Genomic DNA, 16,170 nt, shown 5'->3' with positions numbered 1-16,170 from the left:
CCCAGCGTGGGGCTCAGAGCATCCTCGGCCCCAGGCAAATCCCAGCCCTGCTACTTGCCGGCTGGAGAACCGCAGGAAAGAGACTTTGCTCTCTCAGTCTCAGCTTTCCCATCTCTTGCTTCACAGAGGAACACTACCCTCGTGTCTGCTCCAACAGCACATTCCCAGGGCGCTCTACCGTTAACCGTTAACGCCCCACCCACCCCTGCCACTCAAATCCGCAGTCCGGACCTCATATTCCTTCTTAGCTCTTATTGCCATTGCCCAGAATGTCTGTTACTTATTTTACTTCTATTTTTATAATTGATATTTATTTATTTATTTATAAGATTGTATTTATTTTTAGAGAGAGGGGAAGGGAGGGAGATAGAGAGGGAGAGCAACATCAATGTGTGGTTGCCTCTCATGCGCCCCCTACTGGGGACCTGGCCCACAACCCAGGCATGTGCCCTGACTGGGAATCGAACCAGCTTCCCCTTGGTTTCAGGCTGTCACTCAATCCACTGAGCCACAGCAGCCAGGGCTATTTATATATTCTTAATGTTACTTATCTTTAATTTCCCCCATGCAAGAATGTCAGCTCCCTGAGGAAGAGAGGGCAGGGATTTGGGTCTGCTGTGTTTACTCTTGTTCTGTTTTTTTTTTTATTCCTCACCCGAGGATATGTTTATTGATTTTAGAGAGAGAGAGAGGAAGGGAGGGAGAGAGGGAGAAATATCATCATGAGAAAGAAACATGGACAAGTTGCCTGCCATTTACTCCCCAACCAGGGATCGAACCTGCAACCTTTTGGTGTACAGAATGGCGCTCCAACCACCTGAGCCACCCAGCCGGGGCTGTTGTGTTCACTCTCGTTGCCCCGGCACCTAGAACAGTGCCTGGCACACAGCATAACTATTTAATTTGGCTAAACGCAATGACATTCATAACTGGGGTGGATACGTATGAATCAAAGGCCTAGGACTTTGAGGTAACTCACGTCACCACTGCTAGGAGCCAGGCCCAATCCCGGACGTGGGGCTGGGACCCTCTCCCTTCCCCCAAGGGGCAAGGGCCTGTCTCAGATACACCGTTGTTAGCAGTCCTCTTCCTGAGATGGGGAAGTTGAGGTGCTAGGAAGCAGAGTCTCTCTTGGCCCAGGGAGTGGAATGACAGGAGCCGAGCCAGCTTCCCTGATGGCAGAGCTCTGCTTTCATTTCTACCCCAGGGCTTCTCAGCCTCAGTGTCCCCGTGTGTCCTCGGGTGAATTCAGAAGGGTCCGGGAACTTGGTCTGGGGAAAATAATGACATGGGGACTTGTCACTGAAATTCAGGGTTCCCTTCACTTCCTGAGCGTGAGCCACAAGACAGTGGCATCAGCAGGACCCGAGTCACTGTCACCGGGAGGACTCGCCGATGTTTCCATCACATTTCAGTCGCTTCAAAGATTTCCAGTAACGGTTTACCCATTGCCGCCCAGACCCACTGCGAGCTCTATGTAATTAATGTGTAATTAATAGCGGCCCCTGTTAGCATGTCACAGGTTTGTGGGTTTCTTAATAAATAGGGAACTGTATTTCGGTAGCATAGCTTCTCTTGTAATCCTGTAGGTGTTATTTCATGCATTGATACACATTATTCTAGGAAGGGGTCAGTGGCATGAAAAAGCCCCCAGTGGACACTACCCTGCCTCCTTCAATATTCTTTGAGCCATTAATAGCTGGCATTACTCTCTTATCTCACTGCCTTTCTGAATCAGGGATGCTCTGAGCTCTACCCCCAGAGTCGTCCCTGATGTCCTTGCAGCCTCTGGGGCCCCTTCCCCAGGGCACAAGCTCGAACTTTTTTCCAGCTCCTCTTTTCCCCATCTGTCAAAACTGGATGGAGGAACTCTGGCACATTCTGCAACATGGATGGACCTGGGAGACATTACGCCAAGTGTAATAATAGGCCAGTCCCGAAAAAACAAATACGGTATGAGCTCACCCATGTGAGGTGCTTAGAGGAGTCAGACTCACAGAGAAAGCACAAGGGGGGCGGGGTGGCCAGGGTGGGGGCGGGGCAGAGGAACAGGCAGTAAGTACTGTTTAAAGGAGCAGAGCCTCAGTTTTGCAAGACAAAACAAGTTATGAGGATGGGGGTGGTGATAGTTACACAATGTGAATGTACTTAATGCCGCTGAACTGTATGCTTAAAAGTGGCTCAAAGCATGCCCTGACTGCTGTGGCTCACTGGGTTGGGTGACGTCCAGCAAACCGAAAGGTTGTTGGTTCAATTCCCAGTCAGGACACATGCCTGGGTTTCAGGCTAGGTCCCTAGTGTGTCTGGGGTGGGTGTGCAAGAGGCAACTGATCGATGTTTCTCTCCTTCTTTCCCCTCCCTTCCCCTGTCTCTAAAAATGATATAAATAAAATCTTTGAAAAATGGTAAATTTTATGTTATGGAGAAGGCAGCCACTGAGTTACTTGGTGAACTTTGGACTCCTGCCGTCTTGGGTTCCAATCCTGTCCTGGGCCCAGGTTACGTGGGCCCTGAGGTAAACTTTCTGGGCCTCTTTCCAGATGGCTCAGCTGTGGGAAAGGGGACCCCACAGACACCCATCGAGCTGCTCCCAGGATCCGGGAACAGTATCTAACAAGTTTGGTCCCCAAGGCTCACTTGGTAGGGACTGAGATCAGTGTGGGTCCCCTCCCCAGGGGCTGGGGAGGGGCGTCTCTGTCTCCTGTGCAGCCCCTTGCAGAGGCCTTGCTGTTGCCCCCCTCCTCTGCCCCCTGGAACCTGGGTGTGCAGAGGTGAGGATGGCAGGATCTCTAGCCCAGGCTGCCACTTTCTGCAGCCCTCTGTGCCTCGGTTTCCTTACCTGTAAGATGGGCCTATGGGTTCCCACAAGAGCCAAGGAAGATACAGCGAAAGGCTTGGAGCTGCGCCTGCTCGGAGCGCTCCACAAACGTCAGTCACCACGTTCCTGTGCTCTGGGGGGCGTGAGGCCAGCCTCCCAGAGCTGAGGCTCCGGAGCCCATGGAAATCACTGGCAACCTTATTTTGCATGGCCACACAGGGTCTTCCCAGAGCATACAGGGATCCAAAGATGTTAAGAACTCCCACTCTTGCCCTGGCTGGTGTGGCTCAATGGACTGAGTACAGGCATGTGAAGCAAAGGGCCGCTGGTTCAATTCCCAGTCAGGGCACATGCCTGGGTTCAAGGCCGGATTCCCAGTTGCGGGTGTATAAAAGGTAACCCATCTATGTACCTCTCACACACTGATGCTTTTCTTCCTCGCTTCTCATCTCTAAAAATAAATAAAATCTTTAAAAAAAAAAATTGCGGCTCTCCTTCAGCGCTTTATTTTGCACGTGGAGGAAGTTGGTGTCCAGCTAGGCGGAGGGTCATCTCTAGGAGACCCCGCATATAAGCTTCCCCACCACAAACACCCCCAGGGGCTTGCAGAGAACGGGCACATCGTGAGTCCAGCAGCCACCGCCCACCTGGACTACCGCAGGGATCTCGCTGGGCTCTCGCTGGGCTCTGATACTGCCCTCGCGTATGTTCCCCACGGGACCACCAGAGGGCGCCCGAGAACCCAGTCAGCTCACAGCCCCCAGCTCAGAACCCTAAGCTCAGTACCCTCCGCTCAGAACCCTCCGTGGTTCCCACCTCACTCAGAGTAGGGGCAGACACGTCACCTGGGCGCCCAAGGTCCTACACGATGAGCCTCCTTTGTACCCTGGGGTCCTGCCTTTCATCCCACCACCCTTGTCCCCAGGCGTGGGGCTAAATGCTGGCTGATGTTCCTAAGTACAAGGCTGTGCGGGGCCTCACAGGTAACAGGTGTATTGGATGAACTTCTTTCGGGTGCAAGTCACAGCGCTGTTGGCCGTGAGCTCAGTGTCAATGAATCAACAACATAGGTGTATGAATAAGGTGTATGAATTTGGACAGAGACACACTTGAAACAAGGTTATAGACTGATCGTTTGACAAAAATGTGACCAGAGGCTCGAAATATTCCCTAATTTCACCTTCTAGACCTCAGAACGGTAGTGTGAATAAGAATTGTGGAGAAACCAAAATAGAAACCAAGCAAATAGACAAATCAGAGACCCAGAGATAAAGAGAGTAAGCTGACGTTTGCCAAAGGGGAGGGGGTGGGGAGATGGGAATTCTTTTTTAATCGCCTGTTTGAGCTGTTCTCAGTCTTCCTCCTCCACTAAGTCTGCACCCCCCTAACCCCACCCCGGGGCAGGGGTCCCTGCCTGCCTGGTTCATGCTGCACCCCTGTACTGGGAATAGGGCCTGGCACCCAGTAGGTGCTCAACAGATATATGTGGAATAAGCCCCCCACCCCCTTCCCTGCCCAGGTCTCACCCCAACCCCCAGACTCCAAACCCCCCAAAGACCCAAAAGCAAAGGGGCCGAGTGGGCATCAGTAGTTTTAAAAAAAGGATCGGCTTTTAATTTACAAGAGTTCTAAATGTACAGAATTCTCCTTTAAAAAAATTGTTATACACAATAAATACAGTACAAAAAAATTTATCTTACAGTACTAGTTTTGTCTCCAAGATTCCAAAATCTGGCGCGGGTGGCTGGCGGCAGGAAGAACAGAGGGAGGATTGGCTGGGAGGGTGGAAGACCTCGGTTTCCTGTTTTGGAGGTGTTCGGATTTCGGTGGAGGGACGGGAGGGTTCGAAATCTCTCGCTCACTTGCTCGCTCACTCCAGCACACACACAGGGACACAGGACAAGGAGCTGGACATACACAGGGATGTGGCAGGTGCCCCATGTAGGTCCTGAGACTCTGGCTCACACCGCTCCTCCCTGCGTTTCCTTTTGCGGCCTGTTGGGGGCAGTGCTGAGGGGCCGAGCCAGCCACCAAGGGCCCCCCACCCCCACCCCTCAGCTCTTGAGCGCCCTCCAGGCACGGATGCCCGAAGCCACACAGACAAGCCTGGTACCCGGACACGCGTGAGCAGTGGGAACAACCAGGGTGCCTCCACACCTGGCAACCACACGCATGTCCCCCGGAAGGAGGGGTGGAGTGTAGCAGGTGGGAAGAAGTGGGAAGTGACACACCAGGTTCACCGCTCCTTTGGCAGGGGACATTGTACATTTACAGCCCCCTCCCCTTAAATCCACGACCCCCGCCCAACAACCCAGCTGAAGCAGGTGGCGGGAGAGGAGGCCTTTGTGACTCAAATAACTTAGGCAAGAAAGACTCAGGGGATCCCCGGCTCGTGTCCCCCAGGAGGCTGCACTCAGGTGCCCGGCTGCCCCTGGCGTCCGCGCCGAGCGAGGGGACAGGGAAGGGGAGCCCAGCCCGGTGTTATCTGTTCAACGTCCTGGCGCCGAGGCCGCCGTTGTGGCTAGAGGGTGGGTAGGCCTCCGGCCTGTGCAGGGGTGACAGGGAGGAGGGCGTGACGGCCGCCGGGGGCGCATGGGGGTACGGGGGCGCGGCTGTCCGGCCGGGGGCCTGCTGGAGGTTCAGGATGCTGTCGATGGCGCTCTGCAGGTGCTCGGTGAGCGTGTCGTCCTGCGGGCTGTCGCTGGAGAAGCTGGCCTGGTCCACGTCGGGCGACTCGGACTTGCGCCGCTTGGTGGGCGGCAGCGGGGGCGCCTCCCAGGTGGGGTCCCTGCTGCCGCCGCCCTGCCCCGCACTGGCCGCGGCCTCGGGCGGGGCCCCCTTCAGCATGCGCTGGTACAGCTCGTCCTCCACCGCAGCCAGCTCGCGGATTAGCCCGCTGGTGGCTTCGTCCACTTTGGTGGGCAGCGGCGCTGGACTGCTGCCCCGGGCCCTGCCCGTCACGGCTCCCTCGGCCACCCCGCTGCCCAGGGCTTCCACGTTCTCGCGGTACGTCTTCCGCAGGGGCAGGCGGGGGCAGTGGGGGGCCGGGGCTGGCGGCTTGTGGTCCGTGGTGGAGGGCGGCGGGTGGTCCACGGTGCCGTTCATCTGGCCGGTGGTCTGGGGTGGCGGCGGGGGCCGGGGCGGGGGCTCCGCCGCCTTGAGGGCGGCGGGGGGCGGCGGCGGGGGCTGGTGCACCGGATCCAGGGCCGTGTTGTGCACGACCTTGCTGAGCCCAGCTTCCTGCTTGATCTTGAGCTTGAGGCCGATGCGGCTCCGGGCCTCGTAGGTCTTTATGGGCGGGCGGCTGCGGGAGGGCATGGGGCCGTCTTCGTCGGCATCCAGGGAGGAGGCGGCGGAGGAGGACGACGACGAGGAGGACAGGCAGGAAGATGCGCGGGCCCAGGTCACGGACGGGGAGCCGCCGGCCCCGCCATGCCGGATCACCAGCTTGGTGGGCAGGTGCAGGGGGGGTTGGGCGGGCGGCCCGGACGCTGCGGAGGGTGGTGGGCCCTGGCTGGGAAGCCGATGTCCCTCAGAAGAGGCTGTGACAGGGAGGCCGAGGGACCGGGAGGAAGACATGTACTCATCTGTAAAACGAGAGGCCAAGAAAAGCCACCGGGATTAGGCAGTGCATGGCCACCCGTGCAGAACAGCCGAGGGGTGCTGGTGTGCATCGAGCCCCTCCTACCGCCCGAGCCCTGGGCTAAGCCCCTGACTCACTGCGACCCTTCTCAGCAATTCCCAAATCCCAGCGCGGGGTGGGGCGAGACACAGCACCTTAGACTGGATGCCACCTTATTTTCTGCAACCCGAGTACCTTGTTCACTTCACCCTAGTGCTGGCTCTGCTGCCCTGCTTTTCCTCCCCCGAGGGTGGAAGAATGTTCCCTCCATGCCAGGTCCCGGTGGGTGAGGGGCCGTGGTGATGGGGGACTAGGAACTCAGTTCCCAGGGGAGCCCAGTTCTCGCGGAGCCCAGCCCCTGCACGATGGCCCGCTCCGGCGCCGCCTAGTGGCGGAGGAAGGCGAGGCCCCGCCCCCAGTCTCACTCCGCAGCAATGTAAGGAGCCGGGGACACGCCCCCGTTCCTTCTGTCCTCTCCTCTCTCACCAGGCTTCTCCTTGGCCAGCTGTTTGTCCAAGGCGAGGGTGGTCTTCTCCTCCTGAATGAACATTCGGTCGATCATCACCATCTCCGCCGAGGGGCTCACCCTCTGAGGGGGAGAAGATGGGCAAGTGAAGAAGCCGGGAGGGAGGGAGGGGAGGCAAGTAACCCGGGGGGTGGGGGGTGGGAGCGCATTCCCAACTGTCCCCCTTGTGATCTGACCGCCAGCCTCCCTTCCTCAGAGAGGGGAAGCCCAGGGTCCCCGGGAGGGGGGAGGAAATAGCCACCCTACCCGGGACTCCTCCAGCAGCAGGAGGCGGTATTTGTTGAGCATGGCCTGGGTGCGTTTCAGCAGCTGCGTGGAGACGGTCTCAAATTCCTCGTCCACTACAGGAAGAGCGGAGGGCCGGGGGCGCAGACGTTGTGGGCAGACTGAGCAGCAGGTGCCTGCCCCCCAACCCTCGAGGTGGGGTGGTCCCGGGAGGCCTTACCTTTGTGGTAGTCGTTGGGGGAGGGGAGGGCACCCTGGTAGACGTGGTAGGGCAGGAGGCGATGCAGGGCATCCTCGAAGGAGGGGAAGGCCGTCTTGTAGTCCGGGTGCAGGACGGAGCCCTGATGTTTGTGCAAATGCTCCAGGAAACTGGGGGTGGGTGGGGACAGACCAGAGGGGCAGAGCTGCTGGTGAGGCCAGGGGAGATGGGGAGCCCCAGGCCCTGAAGCTGACAACAGCGGGAGGAAGACGGCACTTGGGAAGCAGGTGCTGGCATTAGCTGCCTGTGCTCGATCTGTCTCATGGCTCCTCGAATGGAGGTGCTACCATTACCTCCATTTCACAGACAAGGAAACCCAGGTCCAGAGAGGGGAAGTGCCTCTGCTCAAAACACAGAGCCAGGCCGACGCACAGCCTGAAACTCATCCTGCATGCTATGCTGTCTCCCGCCACCAGAGGTCAGCATGGCCCCACGCTGCCAAGGTCCGACAGGTCCTGGGATTGGTCCCTAAAACCCTCTTCTCTCACGGGCTTTCTAGCACAGATTACAGGGATGTAAGTCTCTTCATCGTGTGATAGTCTCCACCCTGTGCTGAAGAACAGCGGCCCCCTCACACCATGGGGGCGGGACCTGGTCTGTCTTGCATTTCCAGAACCCAGCACAGGACGGGCAGCAGCGAGGCACTGCGTGATCAACACTCTCGGTGGGAGGAGGACAGAGAAGGCAGGCAAGCATCGAACATTCACTGCCCCCCCTCGAAACACCCATCGCTCCACCCACCCGCAGCTCCATCTATCCACCCAAACACGAACCCCTCCACCCACTCATCCAGACAGACCCCCGTCGCCCCGCCCCCAGCCTTCTCTGAGAAGGGACCAGGGTGCACCGGTGCCTCCCCCTCAAGGAAGTCACCAGCCTGGTGGCGCCACAGGAGTGCTCCACACAGTCTCACCGAATCCTCATCCCGCCGTCTGCCAGCCTGTGTCCTGATCCTCACCACCCCATTCTCCAGGGGGGAACACAGGGTATGTGAGGAAACCGCAGGCGGACAGAGGGCGAGGGGGGATTCCGCTGCCTCCCCGCTCCGCGGGGTGGGCCTCACGCCCCCTCCCAGGTCTCTGGGACAATGGAGGCGGCGGTGCTGGCGGGAAATACAGGACAAGGAGGGTGCCACCACTCACCAGGCTTCTTTGCTGGGCTGAAGTGGAGGTGGTTTCTTCAGGCCACTCAACTTGCTCTCATACTGCTGGGGAGAAAGGCCAGTGAGGGGCATTGTGGACAAGCCTTCCCTCCCTCCGTGCCCTGCCCCTCTGCCCCCAAACTGGGACGCAGGCAGGAGAGGCCCTATCTCCCCCATGGGCTCCTGGCCCTCCCTGCCCATCACACTCAGTCTGGGCGGGGTGCAGGTGGGGACAGGGCGAGGAGAGGGTGACAAGCAGGTCTGAGCCCGGGCACCCTCCACCAGAGGCCCCCGCAGCCCCTTCTCATGCGTGCGTCTCAGCCTTCACCCGCCCGCCGTGGGGACACCAGGGGCACTCCGGAGTCTCCCTCCCTGCTCCTCACAGGGCTGCTCTGACCTGCAGCCTCTCTCCCCAGCCCCTCTCCTCTCATTCTGCCTCAGGCCTCTGCACCATGACCTCTTCCCTCTTCCCTCTTCCCTGCCCCGTCTTCAGGCTCCGCCTCTGGTGAAGCTTGTCCTCAAGACTCCAAACTCTTGGGTCTGCGTCCTTCCACCTGCCCTGCCCCTCTCATTTCTGCAGATGCGTCTCTGTTTCCCTGCCCCGCCCCCACTTCCGACTGGTGGCTTCTGCCTCAGTTGGCCCCCCCCCACCCCGTTCCTGTGTCTACAGTCCCACCAGACCCTTTCTCTGGGGCTCTCATCCACCTGTCCAGAGCTGACATATGACCGTCCCACCTGTCCCTCCTCCTTCAGCCTCAGCCTCTCACCTGCTCCCACCCCCAGGGACACATCGAGGTCTCAGGCCATCTGTCCTACCATCGCCCCCTTGTGGTGGTGTCTGTGTGCGACAGTCTTGGACTCGCCCATGCCGACTGCCTGACTGTCCTGCCATTTTACCCACCATCTCGAGTTGTCTTACTTGCCTGTCGGCCTCCCCTGACCCTCTGCCCCGAGTTCTCCGCTCTGGAGGCCCCTTACCTGCAGCCCGGAGGACTTCCCTGGCCCAGACACAGTGGCCTTGGCCACACTCAGGCCTGGGAGGTTGCTGGCAAAAGCTTTGCTCTCGGCAGGAAGCAGAGGAGGGAGGCCTGGGGGCAGGAATGGGAGCAAACAGGGCTCAGAGGCCACCGGCCTTCCTCACACGTGACCCCCTCAATCCAGCACCCTGCTCTGCTCCGGTTTTTGGGCCCCGGTGGCCCCCCCAACCCCCGGGTCTGGGAGCCAGGCCTTCCTCCTCCACCTTCCCTGGCCTGTGAGATCCAAGTGACCCCTTGGTTCCACAGCTCAGCCCCCCTCTTCAGACCCCCAGCTTTCCTTCGTGGGCTGTCTCTCCCCTACCTGCAGTGGCCACAGGTGCCGGGGCAGGGGGGTGGCTGGGGGTGGCGGGGGTCCCGGACGGGGCCGGCCCGCTGACCAGCACCGAAGCAGTGGGGCTGGTGAGGGGCCCCAGGCTGGCAGAGGTCTGTGGGGCGGCGGGGGGTCCCCCGGCCTTGCTCTGGAGAATGATTCCGGACGGCACCTGAGGAGGGGACAGGTGGTTGAGGGGTGGGGGACACCCACAAGAAGTCGGGGCAGCCAGGCACCAGGGCCGGGGGTGCAGTGGGAGGGGCTCCGATCAGGCTGCAGTGGGGAGGGCTGGGGCCGGGGTAGTGTGCACTGGGGCCGGCCCCCCCTGCATTACCTGGTGAAATCTGTCCAGAAGAGCCTTCTGCTGGGGCAGCGCTGGGAAGGGGGCGGTCACCATCTGGAAGGTCCGAGGAGGCGGTGGGGGGGGTGCTGCGGGCTCGGAGACCAGATGGAGGGTTGTAGGGGGCGTGGGGGACTTGTGGGGCCCTTGGCCGGGCGGGAACTGGAGCTGGAAGTCTGGTGGCGTGGGGGCTGGCAGCCTGGCGGATGTCTCGGTGGAGGCCACGACGGAGGAGGTGGAGGCAGGAGGGAGGTGGGGGGCTGGGGGCAGCGGCCCCTCCGGGGGCTGGGAAGGGGGTCGCAGGGGGGGCTGGGGTGGGCCTGGGGCAGTGGGGACAGGGGTGCTGGCAGGTGCGGGGACACCCAGCTGGTTCTGGATGACGAAGATGCCAGGCAGAGTGGGGGGGGCCTGGGATGGGGGACAAGGGTGCAGAGTAGGCTCTGAGGGTGGACGGGACAGGCTCTGGGGCTGGGAGGGCGGACGGGAATGGGGGCGGGAGGGTGGGCGTGAAGGGGGCCGGGTGGGGTGTGGGGACGGCAGGTGAGGGCTGTCTCCCAGAGGGGCCTGGTGAGGTAGTGACGGGGACGAGGAGGGGCCTGGGCCCTTCAATGGAGCCGCTGCTGGGATCTGGGCGGGGGGGAGGCAGAGTAGGGGCGCAGGGTCAGAACCAATCTTGGCTCCCACTGTCCCAGGACACTGGGGACCCCGCTACTCCCACTAGAAACTTGTTTTTCAACTCCCCACCTCACCCTTGCACTGTCCCCCACCTCACCCCTGCACCTGGTCCCCCTCACCTCTGCACTTGTCCCCACCTAACCCCTGCACCTGTGCCCTACCTCATCCTCATTTCACTCCTGCACCTGTCTCCCATCTCACCCCCACCTCACCCCTGCACCTGTGCCCCACCTCATCCCCTCCACACCTCTACTCTCTGATCCCCCCACCACATGCCCGCCTCCCCAGTTCCCCAAAGGTGAGCTCTGCAGGATTTGGGGGCAGCAGCAGAGGAAGCAGCAGGCCACACCACACCAGCTGCCCAGCGGGGAGGCGGGGGCCAAGGAGCGTGAGCACAAGCAGCGCAGGGGAAGGAGGCGGCCGGCGGGGCAGCGTCCCAGCACCCAACCCGGCCTGACTGTCTAGCTAACCCAGGAGAGCCGACACCAGTGCAGACCCCTCGGGCCATGTCCCAGGGTGGGGGCTGAATGCCACAGAGGGCACAGTGGGGTCTGGGGGACCCAGACAGCCAGGTGGGGAAGGAAACGGAGGGGCAGGGCCTGTGTGTGCCCACGTGAGTGGGGGTGCGCACGTGTGTGTGAGACTCGTACACGAGACCCCGGCACAGTTCTGTTACACAGAGACGAGGCCCTGCCGGAAACACCCCTCAGCAACAGTGCCTCTCTCTGCACTCTGATGTCCCAGAGGTCACTGTCACAGAACCCGCCCCCGGTGACCCCTCTCGCCGACCCAGCAAGTACGACTGGCCCCCCGGGCCCATGCGTGTGGCCTCCACGGCCCCGGGACCGGTGGTCACACTGGACCGAGCTCACAGAGGAGACCCTGGAGCCAGGCGCCGGAAGAACAGGTCCAGGGGTCTCCCTGTCTGACCACCACCCCGGACTTCACAGCCGAGGGAGGAAGACTCGGGACTCGTCCAAGGCCCCTGGCGCTGACGCCCCCCAAAGCTGAGCTCTCTGCTTCGAGCCCCCGAAGTGGGGTGACTCGTGATTTCTGGGTCCTGACTTAAGGCTCCGAGCCCCCGGACTCTTGCAAGCTTGGCCCGGCCTAACTTCAATTCAAAACACACACCCATTGGTCGCTCAGTCTGTCTGTCCCCAAAGGCTGGCCCCACTACGGAGAGGTCGGGGGTCAGCCCCTGGCTCCCACAAGGGGCTGGCTGAGACTGGCAGCCGGATAACCCCTCCGGAAGGCAGCTTGGTCTGGTGACTTGGAAAAGGCCCCCCCCACCTTTGACCTGGCGGCCCCCCACCGGGTGTCTGTCATGAGGAGCAGTTGAGCCCTTGCTCACAGGGCTATCCACTGTGGGAGAAAACAGGAAACCAACCCCAAGAGCCCCACACAGGCGAGGAGCTGAGTGAGGCCGGGGAACAGCGCTGACCCACCGCACCCCTCTGCATACGCAAGGCCCACGCAGAACGCGGATGAATACAATCTGAATGAAATACGCGGAGTGATACATGACACGATGGCTGGGCAATTGGCTAGGCGGCATTATGGACAGTGGACTAGACAACAGTATTGTCTCTGTGCTGAATGTGCTGAATTTGAATATATTTCCTGTAGCCGAGTAAGAGAATGTTCTTGTTCCTAAGGGCTGAGATCTCTACTAAAATATTAAACAGTAAAGGAGGCTGATGTCTGCAATTCATTCTCAAGTGGCTCAGGAGGGAAGAATGCTGTTGAGAGCTGAGAACAAAGGGAATGTCTCGAAGTGTCTATAGTGGGTACATCGGGTGTGGCGGCCAGCCTCTGAGCTGGCACCCCGAGATCCCATCTCCTCACTGTCAGTCTCCTCTAACATTGGAGCTGGTGGTCTCTGTAACCAATAGAATTTGTTCAAAGTGATCATGTGCTACTTCCGAGGTTAGGTGATCAAAAGGGCTGTGGCTTCTATTCTGGGCATGGTCTCGCCCTCGGTTGGATCACTGACTTTGGTGGAAGTCGCTGTACAGCGCATTCCAAGCCACCCCTTAGAGAGGCCCCTGCAGGGAGGAGCTGAGGCCCCCTGCCAATAGCTGCCTGAGAGCAGCACCTTAGCAGCCAGGACTCCAGGTGACTGCGGCCCTTGTCCACATTTTGACCTCATGAGAGAGGGCGAGCCAGCACCCTCCAGCTGCTCCTTCTGGATTCCTGCTCCTTCTAAACTGTCTGAGATTCATTAATGTTGGTTGTTGCAAGCAGCTAAGTTTTGGGGTGATTTGTTACACAGCAGTACATAACTAATACATCTGGTTAAAGAGTAGACAACTCCCATGAGTGCTTAGTGCTATTTTTGCAACTTTGCATCTATTTAAAGTTTAAACATATCCACATTAAAAAGTAAATTTAAATCTGTTCTTACTAAACATGCAGAGGCAAATACACAGACACATCACAAACAAAATAAAAAAAAACAAATTATATCCTGGGGGAAAGATCTTTAATTCATAGCACAGTTACCTCTCTCATATGTAAAGAGCCTCTAGAAATCACTAAAAAAAAACAAAGAAAAAAAGAGGACGAAGGATAGGACCAAACATTGCCAAGAAAGGAAACACAAAAGGCTTAAGTACTTCAAGAGATGCTCAGGTCCATATGTAATACGAGAAATGAGAATCGAAAGTGCCCTGTGGAACTGTTTCCACTCATCGAGTCGGGAACAAGCTGCATGGCCCACGAGGACACTCCACATGCTGCCCTCGGGGGCCCCCACGGACACGCTGTGCTACAGCCCCAGGGGAACGCCACGAGGCAGTAGCTGCCTAAAATCACATGTGCACATTTGCTTTGATCCGGCACCCAGGCTCTGGGAAGTGGCCGGACGGACACACCTGGACATAGTGTGATGTGAATCGATCCACCGCTGACAGGGGAAATGAGGATCGGTTACAGGACATCCCAGATACCAAAAGCCACACACGCTCAAGTCCCTAATATACAGTGCCGCAGTATTTGCATATAACCTACACAGACCCTCCTATATGCTAACTTATCTCCACATTACCGGTAATGTCTGATGCCATGTATGTGCTATGTGAGTAGTTGTTATACTATATCATTCAGGGATCAACTTTCTGGAATTTTTCCCCGAGTATTTTCAATCTGCAGTTGGTTGAATTTGTGGACGCAGAACCCGCCGATACAGAGGGGAGACTGTAACTCACTAGCTTCTGGGCAGAAAGAAACGGGAGGGAAATGCTAACCCATACATGCCCTGGGCTGTGTATGTGCAAAGGTGCACACCAGTAAGTTACTGTGGTTATCCAGAGGGAACGCGGGCTGGGCACGTAGGCATGGGTGGGACGTTTCCCCTGTACTTCAGGAGTAAAATGCCCTGGCTGGTGTGGCTCAGTGAATTGAGTGCAGACCTGCAAACCAAAGGGTCGCTGGTTCAATTCCCAGTCAGGGCACACGCCTGGGTGGTGGGCCAGGTCCCCAGTTGGGGGTGTGTGCGAGAGGCAACCACACACTGATGTTCCTTTCGCTTTTTCTCCCTCCTTTCCCCTCTCTAAAAATAAATAAATATTAAAAAATAAAAATAAAACATTTTCCATGAATGGGAAGGAAAAAAGGCTGAAAAACATTTCATATTAAAAACATTTTTGCATGGTGGAATTACAGGAGATTTCTTCTCCTCTGTTCTTTTGTATAAGTTCTAAATTCTCTAAATAAGCATGAGCTTATTTTTATAATCATTTTTTTTTAAACTACCATACAAGTGGACTGTTTACCACGAGATTCCAACTGTCCATGTGTGGATGGCAAGATGCTGAGCCTCACACAGAATGGGAGAAATGTACAGGAGGCGTCTGCTGGCCTGGTGGGGGGCAAACCACCTGGGATCTGGGGCCGACGGAGCTGCTGGGGGGAAAGCTCCCCGGGAACGAAGCTCATGGGGGAGCAGCCCGGTGAGTGCCTCCTACAGAATGTTTGGAAAATACGCACACCTCCTGATCCAAACATTCTGTTTCTAGAACTTACCCTCCAGTTATTCTCACACATGTGTGCAAAGCCTGAGTAAAGAATATTTATAAATATTGGCTCAGTTGATTGGAGCATCATCCCGTACACCAAAAGGTTGTGGGTTCGATCCCCAGTCAGGGCAAATATGGGAGGCAACTGATCGATGTTTCGCATCGATGTTTCTCTTTCCCGTCCCCTCTCTCTAAAATCAATAAGCATATCCTCGGGTGAGAATTTTAAAAACGAAGAATATTTGTGAGCACCGTGTGTTAACAATCATACCGGAAACCACCTTACGTCATCATGAATAAGGGACTGAGTGAATCAAGCACGAGATAAATGCTGTGCAAAGTGCCAGCACACCACAGCCCCTCGGCGGAATCTGACCTGCTCCCTGCCGGGCCTGTCATTTTTGCATGGCCCACGAACTAACGATAGTTTTACATTTTTAAACAGTTAAAAAAATCAAAAGAAAAATAGTATTTCGTGACTCGTGAAAAGGATATGAAATTCAAGTTTCAGTGTCTGTCAATAAAGTTTTTTTTAATAAAGATTTTATTTATTTTTAGAGAGGGAAGGGAAGGAGAGAGAGGGGAGAAAGACAGAGAGAGAGAGAGGAACCTCAATGTGCGGTTGCTGGGGGCCATGGCCTGCAACCCAGGCATGTGCCCTGACTGGGAATCGAACCTCGGATTCTTTGGTTCGCAGCCCGCGCTCAATCCACTGAGCTACGCCAGCCAGGGCTGTCAATAAAGTTTTATTGGAACACACCCATGCTCTTTCCTGTGAGGTATGGTCTGCAGGTGCCGCTGTGATATCCAGCAGTCTCCCTCATCCGCAGTTTTGCTCTCCACAGTTTCAGTTACCTGTGGTTCGCCACGGTCCGAAAATATCACGTGGAAAATTCCAGAAATAAACAACTCCTATCTTTAAGTTGGGGAACGTGGCACGTCTCATGCTGTCCCGCCCTGTCCCACCTGGGACGTCGACCACGTCTTTGCGCAGCATGTCCGCGCTGTTGGTGCTCCCTGCCCATCCGCCACGGAGCGGCCCTCGGTCCCCAGAGGGGCCGTCCGCAGTATCACAACGCTTGCATTTGGGTTGCTCCCATTAGACTTAATAATGTCATGTGCATATAACTTTCATGTTATTGTCGTTCATTGCTGACTCCGCCTACTTTATAAATCAGACTTGACTGTAGGTATGTGCATA

General features: G+C 57.5%; 1 protein-coding gene across 2 annotated transcripts in view; it reads right to left on the bottom strand.

The window, feature by feature from the left end:
• Positions 1–4,428: 4,428 nt before the first annotated feature.
• BICRA (BRD4 interacting chromatin remodeling complex associated protein) overlaps positions 4,429–16,170 on the bottom strand; it is a 78,952-nt gene continuing 67,210 nt past the window's right edge. For both annotated transcript variants that reach the window (XM_045845275.1, XM_045845274.1), the window contains 8 exons: positions 10,273–10,905; positions 9,930–10,110; positions 9,570–9,679; positions 8,593–8,654; positions 7,412–7,560; positions 7,213–7,307; positions 6,927–7,029; positions 4,429–6,405 (listed from right to left, as the gene is read on the bottom strand). In XM_045845275.1, coding sequence (XP_045701231.1) covers positions 5,300–6,405; positions 6,927–7,029; positions 7,213–7,307; positions 7,412–7,560; positions 8,593–8,654; positions 9,570–9,679; positions 9,930–10,110; positions 10,273–10,905 — 2,439 coding nt within the window. In that variant the 3' untranslated portion in view covers positions 4,429–5,299. The remainder of the gene's footprint in view (positions 6,406–6,926; positions 7,030–7,212; positions 7,308–7,411; positions 7,561–8,592; positions 8,655–9,569; positions 9,680–9,929; positions 10,111–10,272; positions 10,906–16,170) is intronic.

This window comes from Phyllostomus hastatus, unplaced genomic scaffold (assembly GCF_019186645.2).
Source record: "Phyllostomus hastatus isolate PE091 unplaced genomic scaffold, TTU_PhHast_1.1 phas_contig_468, whole genome shotgun sequence".
In the NCBI taxonomy this organism is placed as follows: domain Eukaryota; kingdom Metazoa; phylum Chordata; class Mammalia; order Chiroptera; family Phyllostomidae; genus Phyllostomus; species Phyllostomus hastatus.
This window is presented reverse-complemented; position numbering and strand designations above follow the sequence as displayed.